The 18,721-nt window shown below is 56.3% G+C and overlaps 1 protein-coding gene across 1 annotated transcript; it reads right to left on the bottom strand.

Annotated features, from left to right (window-relative positions):
* Positions 1-361: 361 nt before the first annotated feature.
* Positions 362-18,440, bottom strand: DCAF10 (DDB1 and CUL4 associated factor 10). The gene is made up of 7 exons (XM_065046595.1): positions 18,040-18,440; positions 13,504-13,617; positions 8,950-9,147; positions 8,337-8,539; positions 7,572-7,682; positions 6,357-6,502; positions 362-3,641 (listed from the first exon to the last, which is right to left on the bottom strand). Exons 1-7 carry the CDS (start codon positions 18,339-18,341, stop codon positions 3,273-3,275), a joined length of 1,443 nt encoding a protein of 480 aa, XP_064902667.1. The 5' UTR covers positions 18,342-18,440; the 3' UTR covers positions 362-3,272.
* Between the last annotated feature and the right edge of the window lie 281 nt (positions 18,441-18,721).

Raw genomic sequence — 18,721 nt, 5'->3', positions numbered from 1 at the left:
ACCGGGCAGCTCGCGGCTCTTGGACCGGCCTGGCAGAGCCGAGTGTGGGTCTTGGGATCCAAACCCCAACCCCGCACACTGCTGCAGCAAAACCTGGCGCGAGCAGCAGCCCCGGGGGGGTTGGGCACAGGGGGCTCTCTCTCTACACCAGGGGCTGCCTCAGCCAGCGGGATGGTTAATTACGGTTTGTAATTAACACACGTCCTGCTCTTTCATGAGGGGAGCAGCAAAGGAAGCCCTGGCAGGACGGGGACCGGGGCAGAGCCGGTTTGCTCCGGGCGCGTTCTTTTGTTCTTGGTTGTGGGTCGCAGGCGAGAACCAGCGAGCGTTAGGGAACAGACAAATAACACATTAAAACGGATTTTAATTCATTGAATTATTAAATGTTTAATTTATTATGCAAGCAAGAGAAACTGTCCACAAATAGTTACTGTACGGCTGCAAGTACAATATTTTCAGAGCAGTTCTGATAGTTCCTATACTGTATTAAAAGGCTACAATTTTTACTATGAAATCTCAGGTATTTCAAAATATTCTACATGCACAATTTGTTCTTGTATTAAAAACCTTAACTGAAGATACTTAGTGCTTACGAAAATGCACCTTTGACTAAGATCAGACATGAGAAGTTTGTTTTTCCTGCAGGACAAAAATATTACGGGCTGTCGACTTTTACTCCAACTTTTCAGAATCTTGTAAACTGTGTTTTTTAAAAGCTTTCATGTGGCAAGCGTGTTTGTTTTTGCCAAGAGTTCACGTTTCACGGGGCAGCAGACCCGCGTGTGGTGGTACCGGGACCTTCTCCACGTGCTTCCCAGATAAAAGAAAAGAACACATCGACAAACTCCCACCACCCCCCAAAACCCCAAAAACCTGATGTTTACATTCTAATTCTGGTCGTAGGCAACCGAACTGTCCCCACCGCGACTCCCGAGAGTGCAAACGAGCGCCCGTGTCCGCGTCGCCGCGTGTATCCCCAATAGTGGTGTCTGGAGGTCACGGTTGTCCCTGAACGTCGCGCGCACGCGGACGTCCCCGTCGTCCCCCCCGCGGCGCCCGCAGCCGGCGGAGCCCCCGGGAACCGCGTCTGGTGCCGCGAGCGCCAGGAGCCGCGGGGGGGACGCCGCTCACCTGCCGCTGCCCACCGGCCGCGCTGCGAGCGGGGCGATCATCTCACTTCAGAATTAATGAACGTGAAACCATGCATTTGGAAAACATACTGCATGCTGTACAATCAGACGGAGCTCCACCTTCAGCAGAAATACCGCGGAATCGATCAGGTGACAACAGTCGCGTGGCCGGAAGGAAACCAGCGTAACGACAGCCGGTGCGAGGCGCTGCCGGTCTTCGCTCCAGCCCTTCAGCCAACGTTTCAAACGTTTTCTGGTATTCATTTCAGTCAGTTTTGGGTACTTCCGGAAGGTTAAGAATTCAACTTGTGAAACACAGCAGTAACATACACTTTTTGTTATTTCTTTACTACCTAGAAATAACCAAAAGCTCACCAAGAAATCAATTCATTATTTCAATAAGGCAAGGCAGCAGTATTCAGAAAGACAACTGAAATCACTCCTTCCACCAAGATGCAACTGCAAGGCGTATCAGTTATAAACTACAACACTGTTTCAGTGTTACATGAACTTTGTAGGTAAAACAGACCAACCCTCATTGAAAATTCCCAAGTACTGTTGAACGGGAGTAATCAAATGATCAAAATCTAAGATACTACCTATTTAATTCAAACCTATCACAAACGTAATCAGAGGAACCAGGCAACGCTTCTACGGCACATCGTCACCGTCACCGTGGTGCGTGGACGCGCGGGTGACGCCGGTGGGACCGCGGCGGCCGCGCCGAGCGACCGTCCGCACGGGAACGCCGGCGCCTCGGCGCGACACTCGTGTGAGAAACAGCATTTCATGAGGTAGAATTACCAAAGGAACACTCAGTGCATATTAACAGGCAGAGAACTAAAGTCACAAGCGATCTACCAGCTCGAGGAGTTCCTGACCGGGAAAGCCAAAACCTGCCGTGAGAACGGACACACGAACCCACGAGCCGCGCCGGTTCCACGGGCGCGTTCTCGCTTCCAGAACCAACACGGTTCAACCTGTGAGAACAGTATTTGAGATTTCTGCATTAAAGGGACTACAGGCAACATTCTGATGTTTGGCAGAACATTAGGCGAGGAAGCAGCAGCCACCGTGGTCCGGGGGTGGGACGGCCCGGGGGAGGACACGACCCCCGAGCAGCGCAGAGGAACGCGGGTGCGCGCGGCCGCCGCCCCGTCCACACAGAGCAGGGAGCCGTGGGGCCGGGACAGCACCAGGATACGACTGTCCTTCGTAGGTAAAGCGTGTGATTCATCAGCCAACCCGTGGTGAAACACTAACGTAAAAAATAAATCTTGGAACACGTAAGTGATGAGAACATTATAAACTGGTATGGACACACAAGACCGGAACAGCGTCAGCTACATCGACTAGAGGGGTAAAAGTTGGCATTCACAGGCGACTCAATGGCGAATGCTTTTCAACTCTTAGGCTCAGCCCAGTTAGACCCAAGCAGGTGTCGTGCAGACGGGGCCGCTGCTCACCCGGCCCAGCGGGGACCGACGGGGACACGGCCCGAGCGCCGGGGGATCCTGCAGCGCCCCGCGCCCAACGCGGCGGCTGAGGAGACCAGGCGGCCCGGAGGGGACACCCGGGACCCCCGGGGTACGAATGTCACGACCGCCACCCGGTCACCGTGCCCGCTGTGCCAGCGAGCGCCGAGGAGCCGAGAACATCTTCCTTCTGGAAATAAACACAATATGTGCAGCCACAGAAAAACAGAATTCCAACTACGGCAGAACATCGCAGGAAGCTCATTTTTCTAGCCAATCGCAAACAGCCAAATCGAGATATAAGTGAAAACACGTTTTTCTCTTTTTGTGACAGTTACTAGCTGTGTTAGTTGCACAGGAAAGCAGCTCGTTGTCCAACGACGGTGCGGGCGCTGCGGGGACGCGCGGGTGACGGGTCCCGCTCCTCTGGCACAGGAGGCGTCACGCCGGGGCCGAGCTGCCGCCCGCCGCGGGTGTCCCAAATATCCCCTTCGAGTTGCATTGCAGGAATCGTTACGCTACGGACGCAGGAGAGCGACGCGGGGCCCGCGCAGTCAGCAGCTCCTTCCACCGCCCGTCCAGGGCCCCGCGTGCCGGAGAGAACACACTTCAACTAAACTGAAGTAGAAACCACAAGCATCTGAAGGTCCTGGTGTGCCAGATGTGCCTAGAACTTTGGCTGATAGAGAGAAACGCGTCCGCTAAGGCACCCCGAGGCGATCTGACAGTGCGTTGGGGAGAACTTGGTGGTGAGGACCACGTCGTTGTGGGAGTACAGGGAGCGGATCTCCTGCAGCGGACTGGCCTCCTTGGGCAAGCAGTCCACGAGCTCGCTGCAGCGCGCGTCGAACCCCAGCAGGCGGATCCCGAAGCCGTGCGGGGACGAGATCATGCGTCCGTCGGGGCTGAAGCACAGCTCCTTGATGTAACCCCGGCCCACGTTGGCCTCCTCGATGCAGTGCGTCAGGCGCAGGGAGCAGCGCGGCGAGACGGGGCGCACCGGGGCTCCTTCCTGGAATTCATAGACACAAGTCCACTACAGGGAGAGGCAGAGAGAGAACATTGAAAGGCAAGCCGAGCACTGCGAACGCTCCCTCCCTCCCGCGGCGCCGGCGACACCGGGACCACCGACGCGGCCGCCGATCGACCCAACGAGCGGCCCGCGGGACTGAGGACGGGCCGGTCCATGGGCGACTGCTCTGAACCGCCTGTGCAAAACAACCCTCCAGCACCCAAGCTGCTTTCTTAGTTAAATGGATGCTAGATACAATTCCTTAAATATAGTTTTCATCTAGAAAGAGAACAGCCTAATCATTTGCCCAGGTGTCTGGTCTAATTTAGTAGGCATTTAAATAAAATCTAAAATAAACTAGAACCCAGTGTACTGCGATTTGTAATTCACCATGGGCGTTCTGTGCCATAAACCTCAAAAGGAAAGAAATCTTGACACAAGAGGGAAACGGGTCTGAAGAAACGTGACGAGCAGCGCTATAGGCAGCTTGTTACTCGTGAGACGGACAGGGACTTTAATCTGTAATCTAGTTATCTAATCTCAAACCAAATGCAAAACCAGCTCTGTGACAAAGCCTGTATCATGTGGAAAGATTTGGCTTCAGCCACAGGACATAAGAAGTGTTCTTAGTTCTGTTCCGTGTATTCTACTACAATAAACACAAAGGGAACAATACTAATGAATATTAATAGCAGAGTCAAGCAGACATTAGGACTATGTGAAGGTATAACTGGGACAATCGTCAATGTCAACCAACCCAATACAATATCTGCTTTTTCAAAAAATTCTGTGTTGTATAGCAGTTAAAGTTTACCAAACCAGTATTAAAGTTTATAAAAGGTCTGCTAAGCTTCCGTTCGGTCCTCTACGCATCTGTAGGAGGTTACCGTTACAAGAAAGGAAAGGAAAGAAGGAAAAACAAAAACAACCCCAAAACCGGACCAACCAATCCCAATTTACATTAGCTATCAAATTGACCAAACGGTTCATTATTGGTCAGGTATTAAAAGAATTCTCTGTGTGTATGGAAAGCAAACACAAAACCTGTGTGTCTGAACGCAGAGCGGTCTGCACAGCCGCCACAGCCGTAACTCTGACACGGCCCCGGGAAATACAGGCGTTTGCAGCAGGACCGTCCGGCGCAATCCAGGTGCTCTGGGGGATCGCGCCGCCCTTTGGCTGTAGGTGACCGTCAGTGGACTTGGAAAAGCAACCCCCAAAGCAGGAGCAAACGCAACCCGCAGGCTCCTGCTTTCTGCGCACAGCCCATGAAGAAGCTTTTCCATTATTTCTGAGTGCACTGCGGACTGTGAAGTGTCACCAAACAGCTGCCATCGCACTGCGACTCCTTTTTAACACAAACAAGCAAAGTCTGAGGAAGCACAACCCAGCCCTGCCCTTGACGTGTGGCATCGCTTCGGGTTCCCCGGACAAGGGGATCGAGCGCACCCTCAGTCACTTTGCAGATGACACCAGGCTGGGTGGGAGTGTTGATGTGCTGGAGGGTGGGATGGCCGTACAGAGGGGTCTGGACCGGCTGGATCAATGGGCTGAGGCCAATTGTCTGAGGTTCAACAAGGCCGAGTGCCGGGTCCTGCACTGGGGTCACAACAACCCCATGAACGCTGCAGCTGGGGAAGAGCGGCTGGAAAAGGCCCTGGGGGTGTTGGTGACAGCAGCTGAACATGAGCCAGCGTGTGCCCAGGTGGCCAAGAGGCCACAGGATCCTGGCTGGTACCAGCACTGGGGTGGCGAGCAGGCCCAGGGCAGTGACCGTCCCTGTGCTGGGACCTGGGGAGGACAAACCACCAATCCTGGGGCAGTTCTGGGCCCCTCATCATCAGAAGGACATTGAGGCACTAGAGAGAGTGCAGAGGAGGGAACGGAGCTGGTGAGGGGCTGGAGCACAAGTGTGATGGAGCGGCTGAGGGACCTGGGGGTTCAGCTGGAGAACAGGAGCTGAGGGGAGACCTTCTGATCTCTGAACTGCCTGAAAGGAGCTTGGAGCCAGGGGGGTCGGGCTCTGCTCCCCAGGAACAAGCGCCAGGAGCAGAGGAAACGGCCTCAAGTTGCGCCAGGGGAGGGTGAGGTTGGATGTGGGAACAATTTCTTCCCCAAAGGGCTGTGGGGCATTGGAACAGGCTGCCCAGGGCAGTGCTGGAGTCACCAGCCCTGGAGGGATGGACAGACGGACATGAGGTTCTCAGGACATGGGGCAGGGACAGGGTGGGTTATGGTTGGACTCAATGATCCTGAGGGGCTGTTCCAACTGAAACGGTTCTGTGATTCTACAACACAGCACACAGGGAGGGAAACCTGCAGCTGCAGGGGCAGAAAACACCCCGGGGCACTTGGGGAGCCCAGAGGGGCGTCTCTGCTCCACTCACACCCTGTTCACCGGCACACCACTCTCTAACCATCTGTCTTCTCCACGTTCACACCTCCTGTATTTCAGTAGACACATATTTTTAAGTCACGTATATGGCAGCACAAGTACTGCTTGAAAACTTAACAGAGCCGTGAGCTATAAAACGTGTTCTGTGAGAGATCTGGGCAGCAGAAGAACTGAATGCGGGACACAAAGTCACACGAGGTCATCACTGAAATTTCCTTCTTTTGGGGTAAATTTGCATTTGGATAAATTATTATTTTGTCTTCTTACAAATGCATTAATTTTACACCAAGTATGTTTGTATGACTGATACCTCTCAGTGTATTTTTCTAAACCCCACGTTTTACCTCCTGGTCGTCCGTGTTACTCGAGCACCGGAGCAGCGTGGCCCAGCCCTTCGGGTGCAGCTGCAGCGACGTGATGCAGTTGCCTCGATCTCTCTCTCCAGGAACCTCCGGTGTCAGCACCTCCAAACTGTTCCTGGGGGACCCGCCTAAGGGGAAAGTCACGGGTGACACCTCAGCACCGACCGCGTCTCCCGCCACCCACCGCTGACAGATCCAAAATGCTTGTATGAACGACTGAAGGGGACACCAGTGGGCTCAGTTCTGATGTCAAACAGCTCCTTTTTTGAAATCTGCCTTCCAGGACCCCGCATTAAATCACCTCGTATTACAAACTAAGTCGGAGTTAACTTTGCACACGTGCGCTCTTCGTTACCGTTAAAACCAAATGTACAGATTGCTATTTTTGTAAGAACCTCTGGTTCTCAAAGTTGCGTGGTGTCCTTCGGAACTCCCCCGCAGCCTGCCCCGCTGCGTGCAGCTCGTCCCCCAAAAGCTTTCCACAGGGGGATCTTGCAGCCGCTCCGCCTCCTCCCTGCACGGGTGCATCTGAGGATCTCACACCCACGACTGGTTAAAACCCAGCATTATATTTTAAATTGCATGTGATTCACGAAGTATTTACCAACTTGGAAGCTGACGCTGACTCTGAAAGCGTATCCTAAATTCAGAGGAAACCTACTGAGCACAGTGGTCGGTTTCCCCAGCTCTGCGGTTAGGCAGGACTCAGCTGGCGATCAGAACTTCACAAAACGCCCCGTCCACCTTTGATACCTGTTTGCACACTCTTTTCCTGTGCTATTGACTCCTCCTGCTGACACGTATTCCCACCGTTAAGGAAAACAAAAGGCAAATCATAATGTTGTGCTGGTTTTGGTTTCTGTGTGTATCTGTTGCCTTTTCTTTCTTTTTTCCTCCCCCAAAGGTCACTCACATGAACTCTATTCGAGTGAAAAACACACGGGAAAGGGAGCACTGCTGCATAGAAACAATCCTGCACTAATATAAAATAGAGATCTTGCCATAATCAGATTTCTCAGGAAAAAACCTGATTAGATCTCCAGCCTTTGGTGTGCCGCGATATTTTATTTCTTTAATAGAAGTCATAGCAACATTATTCTTTTAAGAGAAAAAAAAGCAGTTTTTCACTGTCAAGCTCTGGCCTCTCGTGGACACAAAGTCCATGACTATTTAGTACAGTTTTAAGCCCTCTCGTACCTTCTCGCTGGGAGGACCGTGGCAGGTGTTTCTCCGAGAGCGGCCCCGCGTCGTTCTGGTGACAGGGTGAGCCAGCAGCTCGAGGGCCAGACGACCCCGACGACGTTATGTCTGCAACGGCACCAACCGCGCGAACACACAACTAAGCGTAGCCGGTTACTGCACATGTCCCCACTCAACCCTCCTAGAAAACGCTAAGTAAGGGGTAAGGGTAGGGCATCTCATTAAGAAAACGCTTTTCAAAGCTCAGTTAACAGGCTGTAAGGACCGTTCTGTTTGTGCCTCACGCAAATGAAGCGCTGGCACAACCGACGCCCCGGGAGCAAGAGGCCAGCTGCAGTCCCTGCTGGAGCCCGGGGTTCGGATTGTCCCCTGGCCCTTGGCACCCTGAACAGCAGAGCTGCTGCCACAAAGCAGGAGAAGCAGGCAGCGGAGTTTCAGACGCCCCATTCTTGCAGGTCTGCTGTGACACAAGAGGCTGGAGCTGCGGGAGCCCACGCGCAGCCAGCCCGCCCAACGGCGTCACCGCTCTTTCATCACAGGACCAAGGACAGTAGATAAATAAAGCCAGAGGCGGCCAGCGTGAGGTGACAGCGTTGCACAGGCGCCATGTCCTGCGGTGCTGAAGTCACCCCGACACTTCACCTGGACGGAACAGCCCACACCACAGCGCGGACCCGAACACCGGAGAGCTCGGCGCTCCGGACAGCGCCCCCGCTGCCCCCACGGGCCGAGCGCGGCCATCGGGGCTGCCACGACACCCACCTGAGCTCGACGTCGTCCTCCTGGCCCGTAAAATAGGGTAGCTGCCAACCTCCAAAGACTTGTTTAGGTCAAGGTCATGTAAAATCAGAAGATATCCGGAGGAGGTCGAGATCAGCATTTTCGAACAATCTGGGGTCAGCCTCATTCGCATAAGAAAACGGGTGTGAAAAAACTTCTTGTGGGGACATCCATCTTCTGTGCACCTGGACAGCGAAAAAGCACAAGAAACGGCCGCAATTACCTTCAACTCGGGTCCCTAATCATGTCCACAACGCGCTAAGCATCCTTGTTCATCCCAGAACTTCAAGTACTGGCTTCATCCTACTTAAATCACATTGTAACGAAAGGGCAGAAGCCACATTTCCATACTGCCACGACAGTGAAGACAGAACTTGTTCAGGAAGGAAGAACTATGTTTTGGCACATCGGGAAAAAAGCTTTCTTTCTAGTTACTGGACAAAGGTGATGCAAGTTCCTGGTAAGGGCTATAAACTAACCACCACATTTCAGAATGCGTTACAGCACCACTCGAGGAAATCAGTTTTCCATCTTGTACAGAAAACCCCATCCTTGCGTGCTCTAGGAACGTAACAGCACGAACGTGGGCACGTACCTGTTTGTGTCCCAGATGATGACGTTTCCATCGAACCCCGATGTCACCAGTAACCTCGTGTTGGTGTCGTACTCGATGTTCTTGACCCAGCTGGTGTGACCGTGCAAAGTGCACACTTTTGTGTTCAGCTTCCGCAAATCCCAAAGTGCTATCGTAGTGTCATCGGAACACGTCGCAAACAGCCGGTTATCCAGAAACCTGGGAACGGGAGAAGAACACTGTGCCTGCTTGGTGCCTTTTCTAATGCAGGTACTCTTAAGCAGGGATTTAAGCCAACACGGATGTGAACAGAGCGGCCACACAAAAAAATCACCAAATAAGAATACTTGCCAATAAAACAGTTCCATTAAAAACAGGACCAGTCGTACATACCTACTAGAAAACCAGTGTAAACACAGAGGCATATCAGAAAGGGTTTTTTTGGCTGTCGGCCTTAATGTTTTTCTTATTTCGCCGAATTGCGCAGAGGTTGCACAACCACGGCACCAGCGGCCGGACCGACGCCCACACGGCGTCCGTGTGGCTGTGCCAGCTGTGCGTCTGCGCAGCGCTCAGCTCCAACCACACAAGCCTCGGTAAGACACGAAGGTCCCGGGACGGGTCTGGTGTCCTGCAGCTCCCAGCAGCCCAGAGCGTTCATAGTTCCGCCCTCCATCTTGCCCAGTTTTGCCAGATCCTTTCGCTACTACAGAGGACACAGCAATTCTGCCTTCACTTCACACCACACAAGGTCCTAGTGTAATTAATTAAACCCACGCTGCTCTTCAGTCTCTTTGTTTCTGCCCACATACCCAAGCCCGTTCTCCCCTGCTGTTGTGCACATCTGCTCCTCCTCCCCAGCACAGACTCGAGCTCAGAGCACATTTTCAAAGTGAAGACCCCTTCAGTCAGTTTGTCCGGAGGCGCCACAACGCTTTCACAGCTCAGCGAGCCCGTCACCCGGCCCCGGGACACGGCGCCGCGGCAAAGCGCCCGACGGAGCCGACGGACACGGCCCCGCGCGGGGCTGGCGGTCCTGCCCGCTCCCCGCGGACGGCCCGTGCGGTTACGCCGACACGCACGGCGGCAGGAGCGCGCGAGGCGCGGGGGAGGGCAGCGCTTCGGGTGGCTGCTTCAGATCGTCTGCAGAAGCAGCAGCTGCACAAGTGGCACAGGACACCCAGACACACGGACCCCTTCAACAGAGAGGTGGGACTTGAGTGGCTCCGGTTTGAAACACAATACAACATGAAATTCTGTTAAACGCAAGCTACTGCAAGAGGAGCAAGCCTGCTGCTCGGTATTGCACTGTGTGCTTCCACGCTGCAGATCTACAGGACACTTTAATGCAGCACTGGATTTACATGGTGTGTACAGCGCCCCATATGCGGCATCTACGCCCTGCACCCAGCAGGTCCAAGTTCCCACCTCCATAACACAGGACAGGCTCATCACCCGTGTCACAGCGGGACAGCATGAGAAATGGGAAAAGAGCATGGGTCACCCTAGCTGGATTCCTACACTGGTCAGGTTAGTACCGAGCCTGCTCGGGGGGCGTTCTTTGCCATTATAACCCCTGGTCTTCAGCCCAAATTCAATTTACGTACTGCTCCTTCCTGAGGAGCGTGAGGCACTCTGGCCACCTTCGAGGGGTTACGGGAGGAAAGAACACCTGATGTAAAAACACTCCGTCAGACAGAAGGGGACAGACGGGCTGGAATCAGCACTAGAAACGCATAGCTGGGTAATAGATCGAATACACTGAGTCTAGAGGTTACCAAAGCAAAGGCAAGATTTCTCAAAAACACCACGTGAAGCCAAGACTTGGCTTGAAAGCCGACTTAGACACGGGGTTTGGTCCACTGAGAAGGTCACTGGATAGCTACTGGGTTTGCCTTACACAGGTCAGAACTTACCACATCCCATTCACAGAACCACAGAATCGATTTGGTTGGACAAGACCCTCGAGATCAAGTCCAACCGTGAACCGCCCCGGCACGGAACCATATCTCACTGCAATCTGTGCCTGTCCATACTTTTAGAAGGGCAAAGCACACTGGTTTATGTTTGGGATTCGTGCCCAAGGAAGGCATTTGGGAAAAAAAAACACACCCGATGTATTATAAAAGGGAAAATAAAACCTATCTGACAAACACCGCAAGTAGCTGCACACGAACACTGAGGCAAGAACGATCTACAGAGACCTGTGGTGTTACCCCAGAAAGACTGTTTATCTTTTAGACCTAGAACCAGGCTACATCATGCAAAACCAGCAACAACCCCAATGAAAAACAACCCTCCGCAATGGGAAGAGTTCAACATTTCAGATTTCCAGGGCAAAGTGAAACAGAGCGTACCTCGTCTGTATAATCCCATTGCTGGCCTTTGCCTCGGATGCTGCAGGCAGCCCTGCTTCACCCCCACAAACAGGTCACCCGGGAAACGGAGACACAAGCGGCAGCGAACAGCTCTGACACGGGACGGCCAAGTGGGCCGGATTCATTAAAAAAGAGCTAATTGGAGGTGCGTGTGACTCAGGCATGTAGAACTGACCGAAACCGAGAAAGCAAAGAGAGGTTAATTGTTCATCTTCCTACTTAAGAAAACAGCAACAAAAACAGAGGGCCTCAAACTGAACTAGCAAGTTTTGAAAACACTACTGAATGCTCCTCAAAACAGGTTTGTGCCACAGGGGAGGCTTAAGCTCAAGACCCAGCCTAACTCAGGCGTAAAAAAGCATCTGCGTGGGAGGACGACACGCGAGTCCCGGCGGCCGATGGAAGGAGGTGGCACCTGCAGCCCCGGCCAGCGGACCCGAGGCGCCCGCTGCAGCGCACACCACGCACGGCTTTTGTGTTGGCGCTTGTTAAAGGAACTTCTGCAGCATTCAGTGCCTGGAGTCCTGCTCGTTAGGCAGGAACGACGCTCCGGGTAATGCCACACCAACCGTGTATTACAGAATATAGTTAAGCTCCTTGTAACTAAGTTTGTAACAACAAACAAGCGGGGACATGGTCGAAAACACAGAGGAAGATGCCGATATCCTACAGAGACAAAGCACAGCTTTAAGAAGCATTTTGAAGGAAAGCAGTAAGTTTACCACACATCGCTAGGAACGACCTTAGTCTGGTGAATAACGGTGAATCTGAGTTAGCGGCTTGCAGGTAGTACCGGTATTTTCACGTAAATCAAACTACACAGAGAAACGACCTTTAAGGACCAGGAACGGACGAGCAAAGCCTCACAGACGGCCCAGCTGGACCGGGAGGAGATGCCCCGTTAAGGGAAGCAGGCGGCAGGGAGTCCCAGGGCTGCTGCGCACCGAGGAACGAGACACGGTCCCGCGAGCCGCGACGGGCATCGCCGCGGGAGCCTCGACCGACGGCGCACCGCGGCTCACCGGGCCCGCGGCCGCGGCGGAGGGGCGGGCCCATCGACACGCACCCTGCGTGCCCCGCGCTCCGGCGTCCCGGAACGAGCCTTTGCTTCCCATCTAGCTTCACCTGAAAACGGAGCACGTTCAAAGGACGACCACTGGCGTGCAACACAGGTGAAAAGCCGCATGTCCTCACACACCCCGATGTTCTCAGCATCTCCTGTTTGTGCCAGCTAGCCCCAGCTTCTACTTGAGCTTTCTGAACAACATCCAACTGATGTAAAACTTCAGTGCCTCCTAAAAAGGACCAGCAGCTTGTGAAAAGCATTGATTTATCTGATTAATTCACAAAGACACTGGCAGCCCACATTTTATTCAGAGGTTTTGAGGGGCAATGCTCAGATTGCTTCCACAGTTTTCTTGGAGTTGTTTTGGTTTCGTTCTTTTTGTTGTTGGTCTTTTATATTTGTTTTGCTCTGAGGATCCGAGGGAAGAGAGGCTGCAATACTGTCCACAAGGTGAAAAAGTGTCCTATGAAAGTCTGTCCTCAGACCCAGAACACACAGAAATAACAGCGTTTAAAAGGACAAATATTACATGACAAAAATACTGATGATTTAGGTTCCTGCATTTGCTGTTTCCCACTTCATTCTGAGAAACAGGCGAAGTATTTAAACCATAAATACTGAGTTCAAGTTGAATTGCAGAAACCACTTCACTTTACCAGTTTTTCTATACCACAGCTGCATTTAAAGCAGCTGATCCTTGTTTGGAAGTTTCTGTGCAGCTATAGCAATTACTCTTATGATTCGGAACACCAGCCATATTCACGTACACATCTGACCTTGCGACGGTCTCAGACTTGCACTTCAAACATAACCACACGTTACTCGTTACGCTCTGGCTTACTGCGTTCACTCAAAGGCCAGTTAAGCAGGCGACACCGTAACGCTCTTCTCCCATGAACTGCAGCTCCTCCGTGGACACCGCCCCCCCGCACACCCCCCTCCGGACCCTGCTCGCCCCTTCCCAGCCCCCCCGGCTCCGGCACCGCGGAAAGGAAGCGGCACAGCCAACCGCAGGTCAGCGGCTCCACCAGACCCCTCGACGAGGAAGCGCAGCGCCGGCCCAACACGTCGTCCAAATAACAGCACCTACGCTACGAAAAAACACGAGGTTTCTCGTTCCTCCCGACTTACCTGATATTATTTACACAGTCTTCGTGAGCTTCAGAGAGGGTTTTGATGTGCTTTGAAGATATTGGGTCAAACAGCAGCACTTCGGTCTGTTCACACGCGACAGTCAGCACCGACCTGCAGGGGAGAAGAGCAGACACACGCGTTTGGAGCAGGAACGCTGCCCCCGGCCCCACGGCCCCGCTCTCACTGCCCCCCCCGGCCCCACGGCCCCGCTCTCACTGCCCCCCCGGCCCCACTGCCCCCGGCCCCACGGCCCCGCTCTCACTGCCCCCCCGGCCCCACTGCCCCCCCGGCCCCGCTCTCACTGCCCCCCCGGCCCCACTGCCCCCCTGGCCCCACAGCCCCACTCTCACTGCCCCCCCGGCCCCACGGCCCCGCTCTCACTGCCCCCCCGGTGCCGCTCTCATCACTCGTGTTGCATTACAACCGGCACAACATGCAGCAGCGCTTGTAACTTTTCGTTGCCTTTTTGCAGATGTCTATTCTGAAGCACCGACTACACAAAAACGTAGAGGACAGCAGCACGCCCTTTAATTCTGGAGAAGTTAACTTCTCTGAGAGCACCAACCCTCCCTTGCCATTGACACAGTCAACGCACAGCTGCTGCATTCGCTGGACAGAACACAGGATCTTTTAATTCACTTCTTGTTTTTTAACATGCAAAGTGTTTGTTTTACAACAGCTATGTACCTCAGATCCAATTACGGCATTATTTTAATCACATGGTTAGTATGTTTACATCAGCATTTCTTCCTAAGCTACGTGAGGGGGACTTGTCCCATCACTGCAGCGCACGGACTCAGCGGCTCCCATCTGGGAGAAAAGAACAGTCAGCTCTGGCGTGAAACCCGCTGCTTTGCCCACGCGAGGATATCGGCGTAATGTTGGAGAAGGATTGAAAAGGACAACAGCACCCAAGAGCGAGCGGAAAGGGAGCTGCGACTCGCGGCTCCAGGCGCAAGCGCCCGCTCCTCGTCCCCCAGCGGCTGCCGGGCCCCGCGGCACCCAGGAGCGGCGCGGCACGGCGCGGCACGGCACGGCACGGCACGGCACGGCACGGCACGGCACGGCACGGCACGGCACGGCACGGCGCGGCACGGCACGGCGCGGCACGGCACGGCGCGGCACGGCACGGCGCGGCACGGCACGGCGCGGCACGGCACGGCACGGCGCTGGGGCTGCGCACGCGGCAAGGGCGGCCGGGCAGGCTGCGAGGGAGAGCGCCCCCAAGAACCCAACCGCCGCTGCTCTGCCCACCCTGCATTCCTCCGCAGCAGAACGGCGTGAAGCCAGAGAACGCTAAACGCAGAAATAAGGCTGATTCAAAGGCTCATTTAAAAATTTTAGCCCTTCTGCAACTGAGTCACTTCTTCACTAAAAGCTTATGCGGTTTAGATTTGAGAGCTTTACTTTTTAACACAGCCAGAAGTGGAAGGGGATCAGACATCACACACTACTAACTGCGAAGAACAGGCGCTCTCTTACAGCCGGCGCTGTTTCCCGAACGCAGGCGTGCTGTTACGGGAGTGACGGACAGAGGACACCGGAGCAAGGCACCGGCACCAGCACCGACTGCACGTTAGCGAGACTCAGGCTGGGAACACAGCTGACTGTCACCCGTGTTTTCCAACATCAATTTCACAACGGACACTCAACCACATTACCATCACCACGGGGACACAGAAAAGTCTGGAGCAAGAACTGGTGTCTTACTGTATCAGCTAACTCACTTGACAAAACCAAAGCAGCTTCCACAAACTGCAATTTCAAGGACATCACCTCCTTTTCAAAAAGCACCTTTTCTTCCCCACATGCAGACCTCTGTGTGTCCACCTACAGCTATTCTGGGAGGAAAATAACCACAGACCTCGTCCAGGATGCACACTGTTAGTGAAGGAGACCAGAGCGCTGTGTGCAGAGGCCGCAGGGCCGGCAGAGCGCGGCTGCCCCCGTGAGCTGCCCGTGCGGCTCCCACCCGCCGCTGCGGGCACCGAGAGGGCCCAAGGATGACGACGTGACAGTGACCTTTGGGCTCACGAACCTCCAGCACCCTCAGAAGCTCCCCAGCCCTGCAGGCACTGTGGGCTGGCGGCGTCGGGCAGGAGCAGCGCACCCAGCAACGCGGGTCCAGAGACCCTGCCCAGCACTGCCCGAGGGGCCGGGAGCTGCAGGGGCACAGCCCAGGGACATGGGGGACCGCGGGGTCCCCTCCAGACACCAGGTCAGGGAGGTTGTTCCTCCCCCTCTGCTCTGCCTGGGGAGGCCCCATCTCAGAACTGGGGCCAGTGCTGGGCTCCCCAGGTCAAGAGGGACAAGGAACCACTGCAGAGAGTCCAGGGAGGGACACGGAGATGCTGAGGGCTCTGGAGCATCTTTGTGCTGAGGAGACACTGAGAGAGCTGGGGCTGCTGAGCGGAGAAGAGAAGCTGAGAGGGATGTGATCGATGATCAGTACGGCAGGGTGGTGTCAGCATGGAGCAGACTCTGTTCAGTGGTGCCCAAGGCCAGGGTGAGGGGCACCGGGCACAGACTGAAACACAGGAGGCTCCATGTGAACATGAGCAGACACTTGTTTGCTGGGAGGTGCCAGAGCCTGGCCCAGGCTGCCCAGAGCGGGTGTGGAGTCTCCTTCTGTGAGCCATTGCACCCCTGGGATCCTGTGTGATCTGCCTGTGACCCTGCGTGAGCAGGGGGGGCTGGGGACACACAGGGATCACTAACAGCCTGGGGCGCTGTGCTGGCTCCAAGCTGAGCCTCACCCGCAGAGAATCACACAGAAGCGAGAAGGGTTTGGGCTGTTCCGCTCGGTATTAAGACAACCGAGGTTCAGCGCCACGGCCCTGGCCTGCCGGGCCACATGCTGCAGCTACACGGAACAGCAGGTCCATGGACACATCCCTCGGGCACAAGAACCTTTTTGGGTTTGTTTCTGGTGGGAAGGTCCCTGGTGCAGCTCACCGTGCAGCCTCACAAGCATCAGGGACAAGGAACACGGAATTAGAGCCTTTTGCCAGAAACGTGCACAAATAACATTAAACCACGGCTCAGTTGTACTGCTGCAGCTGACACTTCCTACAGCAGCACAGAACACCCGTGCACGGCGGCACACAGCAACACCCGTGCACGGCGGCACACAGCAACACCCGTGCACGGCGGCACACAGCAACACACCCGTGCACGGCGGCACACAGCAACACACCCGTGCACGGCGGCACACAGCAACACACCCGTGCACGGCGGCACACAGCACCACCCGTGCACGGCGGCCTGCCCAGTTCGGTCACTGCAGCTGAGCTGTGACCCCAGCTCCGCACACCGTGTCCAGCACAGCGGACCCTGCGGCTCAGGACCACCCAGCACACCTGGCTGGGGACCTACAACATAAATTACCTTCCAACAGTCACCCAAGAACGGTCCTGATAGCTTCCAGAGCTTAACTTTGTCCCCTTCGAAAAACAGAGGAGTAAACAAGGATTTGCAACCTGGCTCTACAGCACAAACACAGCAAAATTGTCATGAGCTCAGATGTTCATGGAGACCAGGTCTCCCCTCTGACAAACACAGAACAGAAAAGCTGACCAGCCACCAAGGGTAACAGCGACTTCAGCTCCGACTGCGCGGACCGCGAATGCTGCTGAGAACCCTGCGCCGCGAGTTCTGCCTGCAAGGCTCCACGCAAGCACGCTGCGAGATACGGACACGCAGACACCTCGGAGACGAGCTCGCTCTGCCCGAGCTGGTGTGCCAGGGCTCCTTTTACTCTAACTGAGTTCAAATGTCGCTTCGCTTTGCCCGTGTTGTTACACAAGCGCACAGCAGGGCACTTCTGAATTTATTCACCAGTCCGGACTTGCAAAATTCATGGAACCCAAAATGAATGAATAACTAAGTATTGCATTTCAAACAGAAACTTAGCTCTCTGACGACATCAGACACGAATGCTTTTGGGAACTGAAGAAGCGGTTCCAGCACTCCATTCCCACCCCCGTGCCTCCGTTTACCTCTCCCGTTCTCCTGCAGGAGGGGCCAGCAAGGCACCGGCAGCCCGGGCAGCAGGGAACCCGCGTCCCGGAGCCCCGTCTGCTCCCCCGCGCAGCTGCCGGGCTGGAGCCCAACCCGGGTGGGCGGCCCGCGGGAGCCCGGACCACGGGAACACGGGCCCGGGGGCGCCGGGCTCCCGGCCCGGCAGCTCTGCAGCCGCCAGCAGGCAGGGCCGGTGCGGCCGCCGCGGACGCGGTCACCCGTGTGCGGGCCCCAGGAGCGCCTGTCCCCCGGTCTGGCCCGATGCTCCTCCAGCCCGGCCGGCTCGGGCCCCCGGGCCCCAAGCGGACAGCGCCGGGCCGCGGTCACCCCGCAGGGACCCCGCGCCGGCCGGGCCCGGCGGGACCGCCAGGCCGGGCAGCCGCGCGCTCCCGCAGCCGGGCCGCGCTGCCCTGCGCGCCGGGCCGGGCGGCAGCCGCGGGGAGCGGCGCGGGGTCCGCCGGCGGGGCGCGCTCAGCCCGACCCGCGGTCGCAGGCACCGCGCTCGGCCCCTACCCGTCGGGCGAGTACTCGAGGTTGAAGACGGCGCCGTGCGTGCGGGTGCTGAGGTACACGGAGTCGGCGGGCTGGATGGAGCCGTACAGCCCGGTCATGGCGCGGAACGTGTCCCGCGCCGGCTCCACCGCGGCGCTGCGGCCCAGGCAGCGCTCCCGCAGCCACCCGAACAGGCCGCCCCCCGGCGCGGCCCGCGGGGAGGCGGACGGCAGCGCCGGCTTCATGCCGCCGGGCGAGCCGGGCGCCGCGGCCGCCGAGCCGCCGCCCGTCCCCGCCCAGGGGGCCTCCGCCTTGGCGCTCATGGCGCGGCGGGACCGGCCATGGCCTCCGCCCGCCTCCGCCGCGCCACCGCGCCTGCGCCGCCCCGCCCGCGGCACGTGACCGCCACCCCCGCAGTCCTCGGTTCGAGCCCCGGGATCCCACAACCGCCCCGCGACACGGCGTCCGGGCCCCCGCAGCCCCGCCACCGCCACCGCTCCGCACCCCCGCCACCGCCCCTCCACCACACCACACCCCCGCCACCGCCCCTCCACCACACACCCCCGCCGCCAACCCCGCCACCGCCCCTCCACCGCCCCGCACCCCCGCCACCGCCCCTCCACCACACCACACCCCCGCCACCGCCAACCCCGCCACCGCCTCCCCGGCTCCCCGCCCCTCGGGCCACGTGACCACCCTCGGG

This window comes from Columba livia, chromosome Z (assembly GCF_036013475.1).
Source record: "Columba livia isolate bColLiv1 breed racing homer chromosome Z, bColLiv1.pat.W.v2, whole genome shotgun sequence".
Taxonomy (NCBI): domain Eukaryota; kingdom Metazoa; phylum Chordata; class Aves; order Columbiformes; family Columbidae; genus Columba; species Columba livia.
The sequence above is the reverse complement of the archived record's forward strand: the minus strand, read 5'-3'. Positions and strand labels throughout refer to the sequence as shown.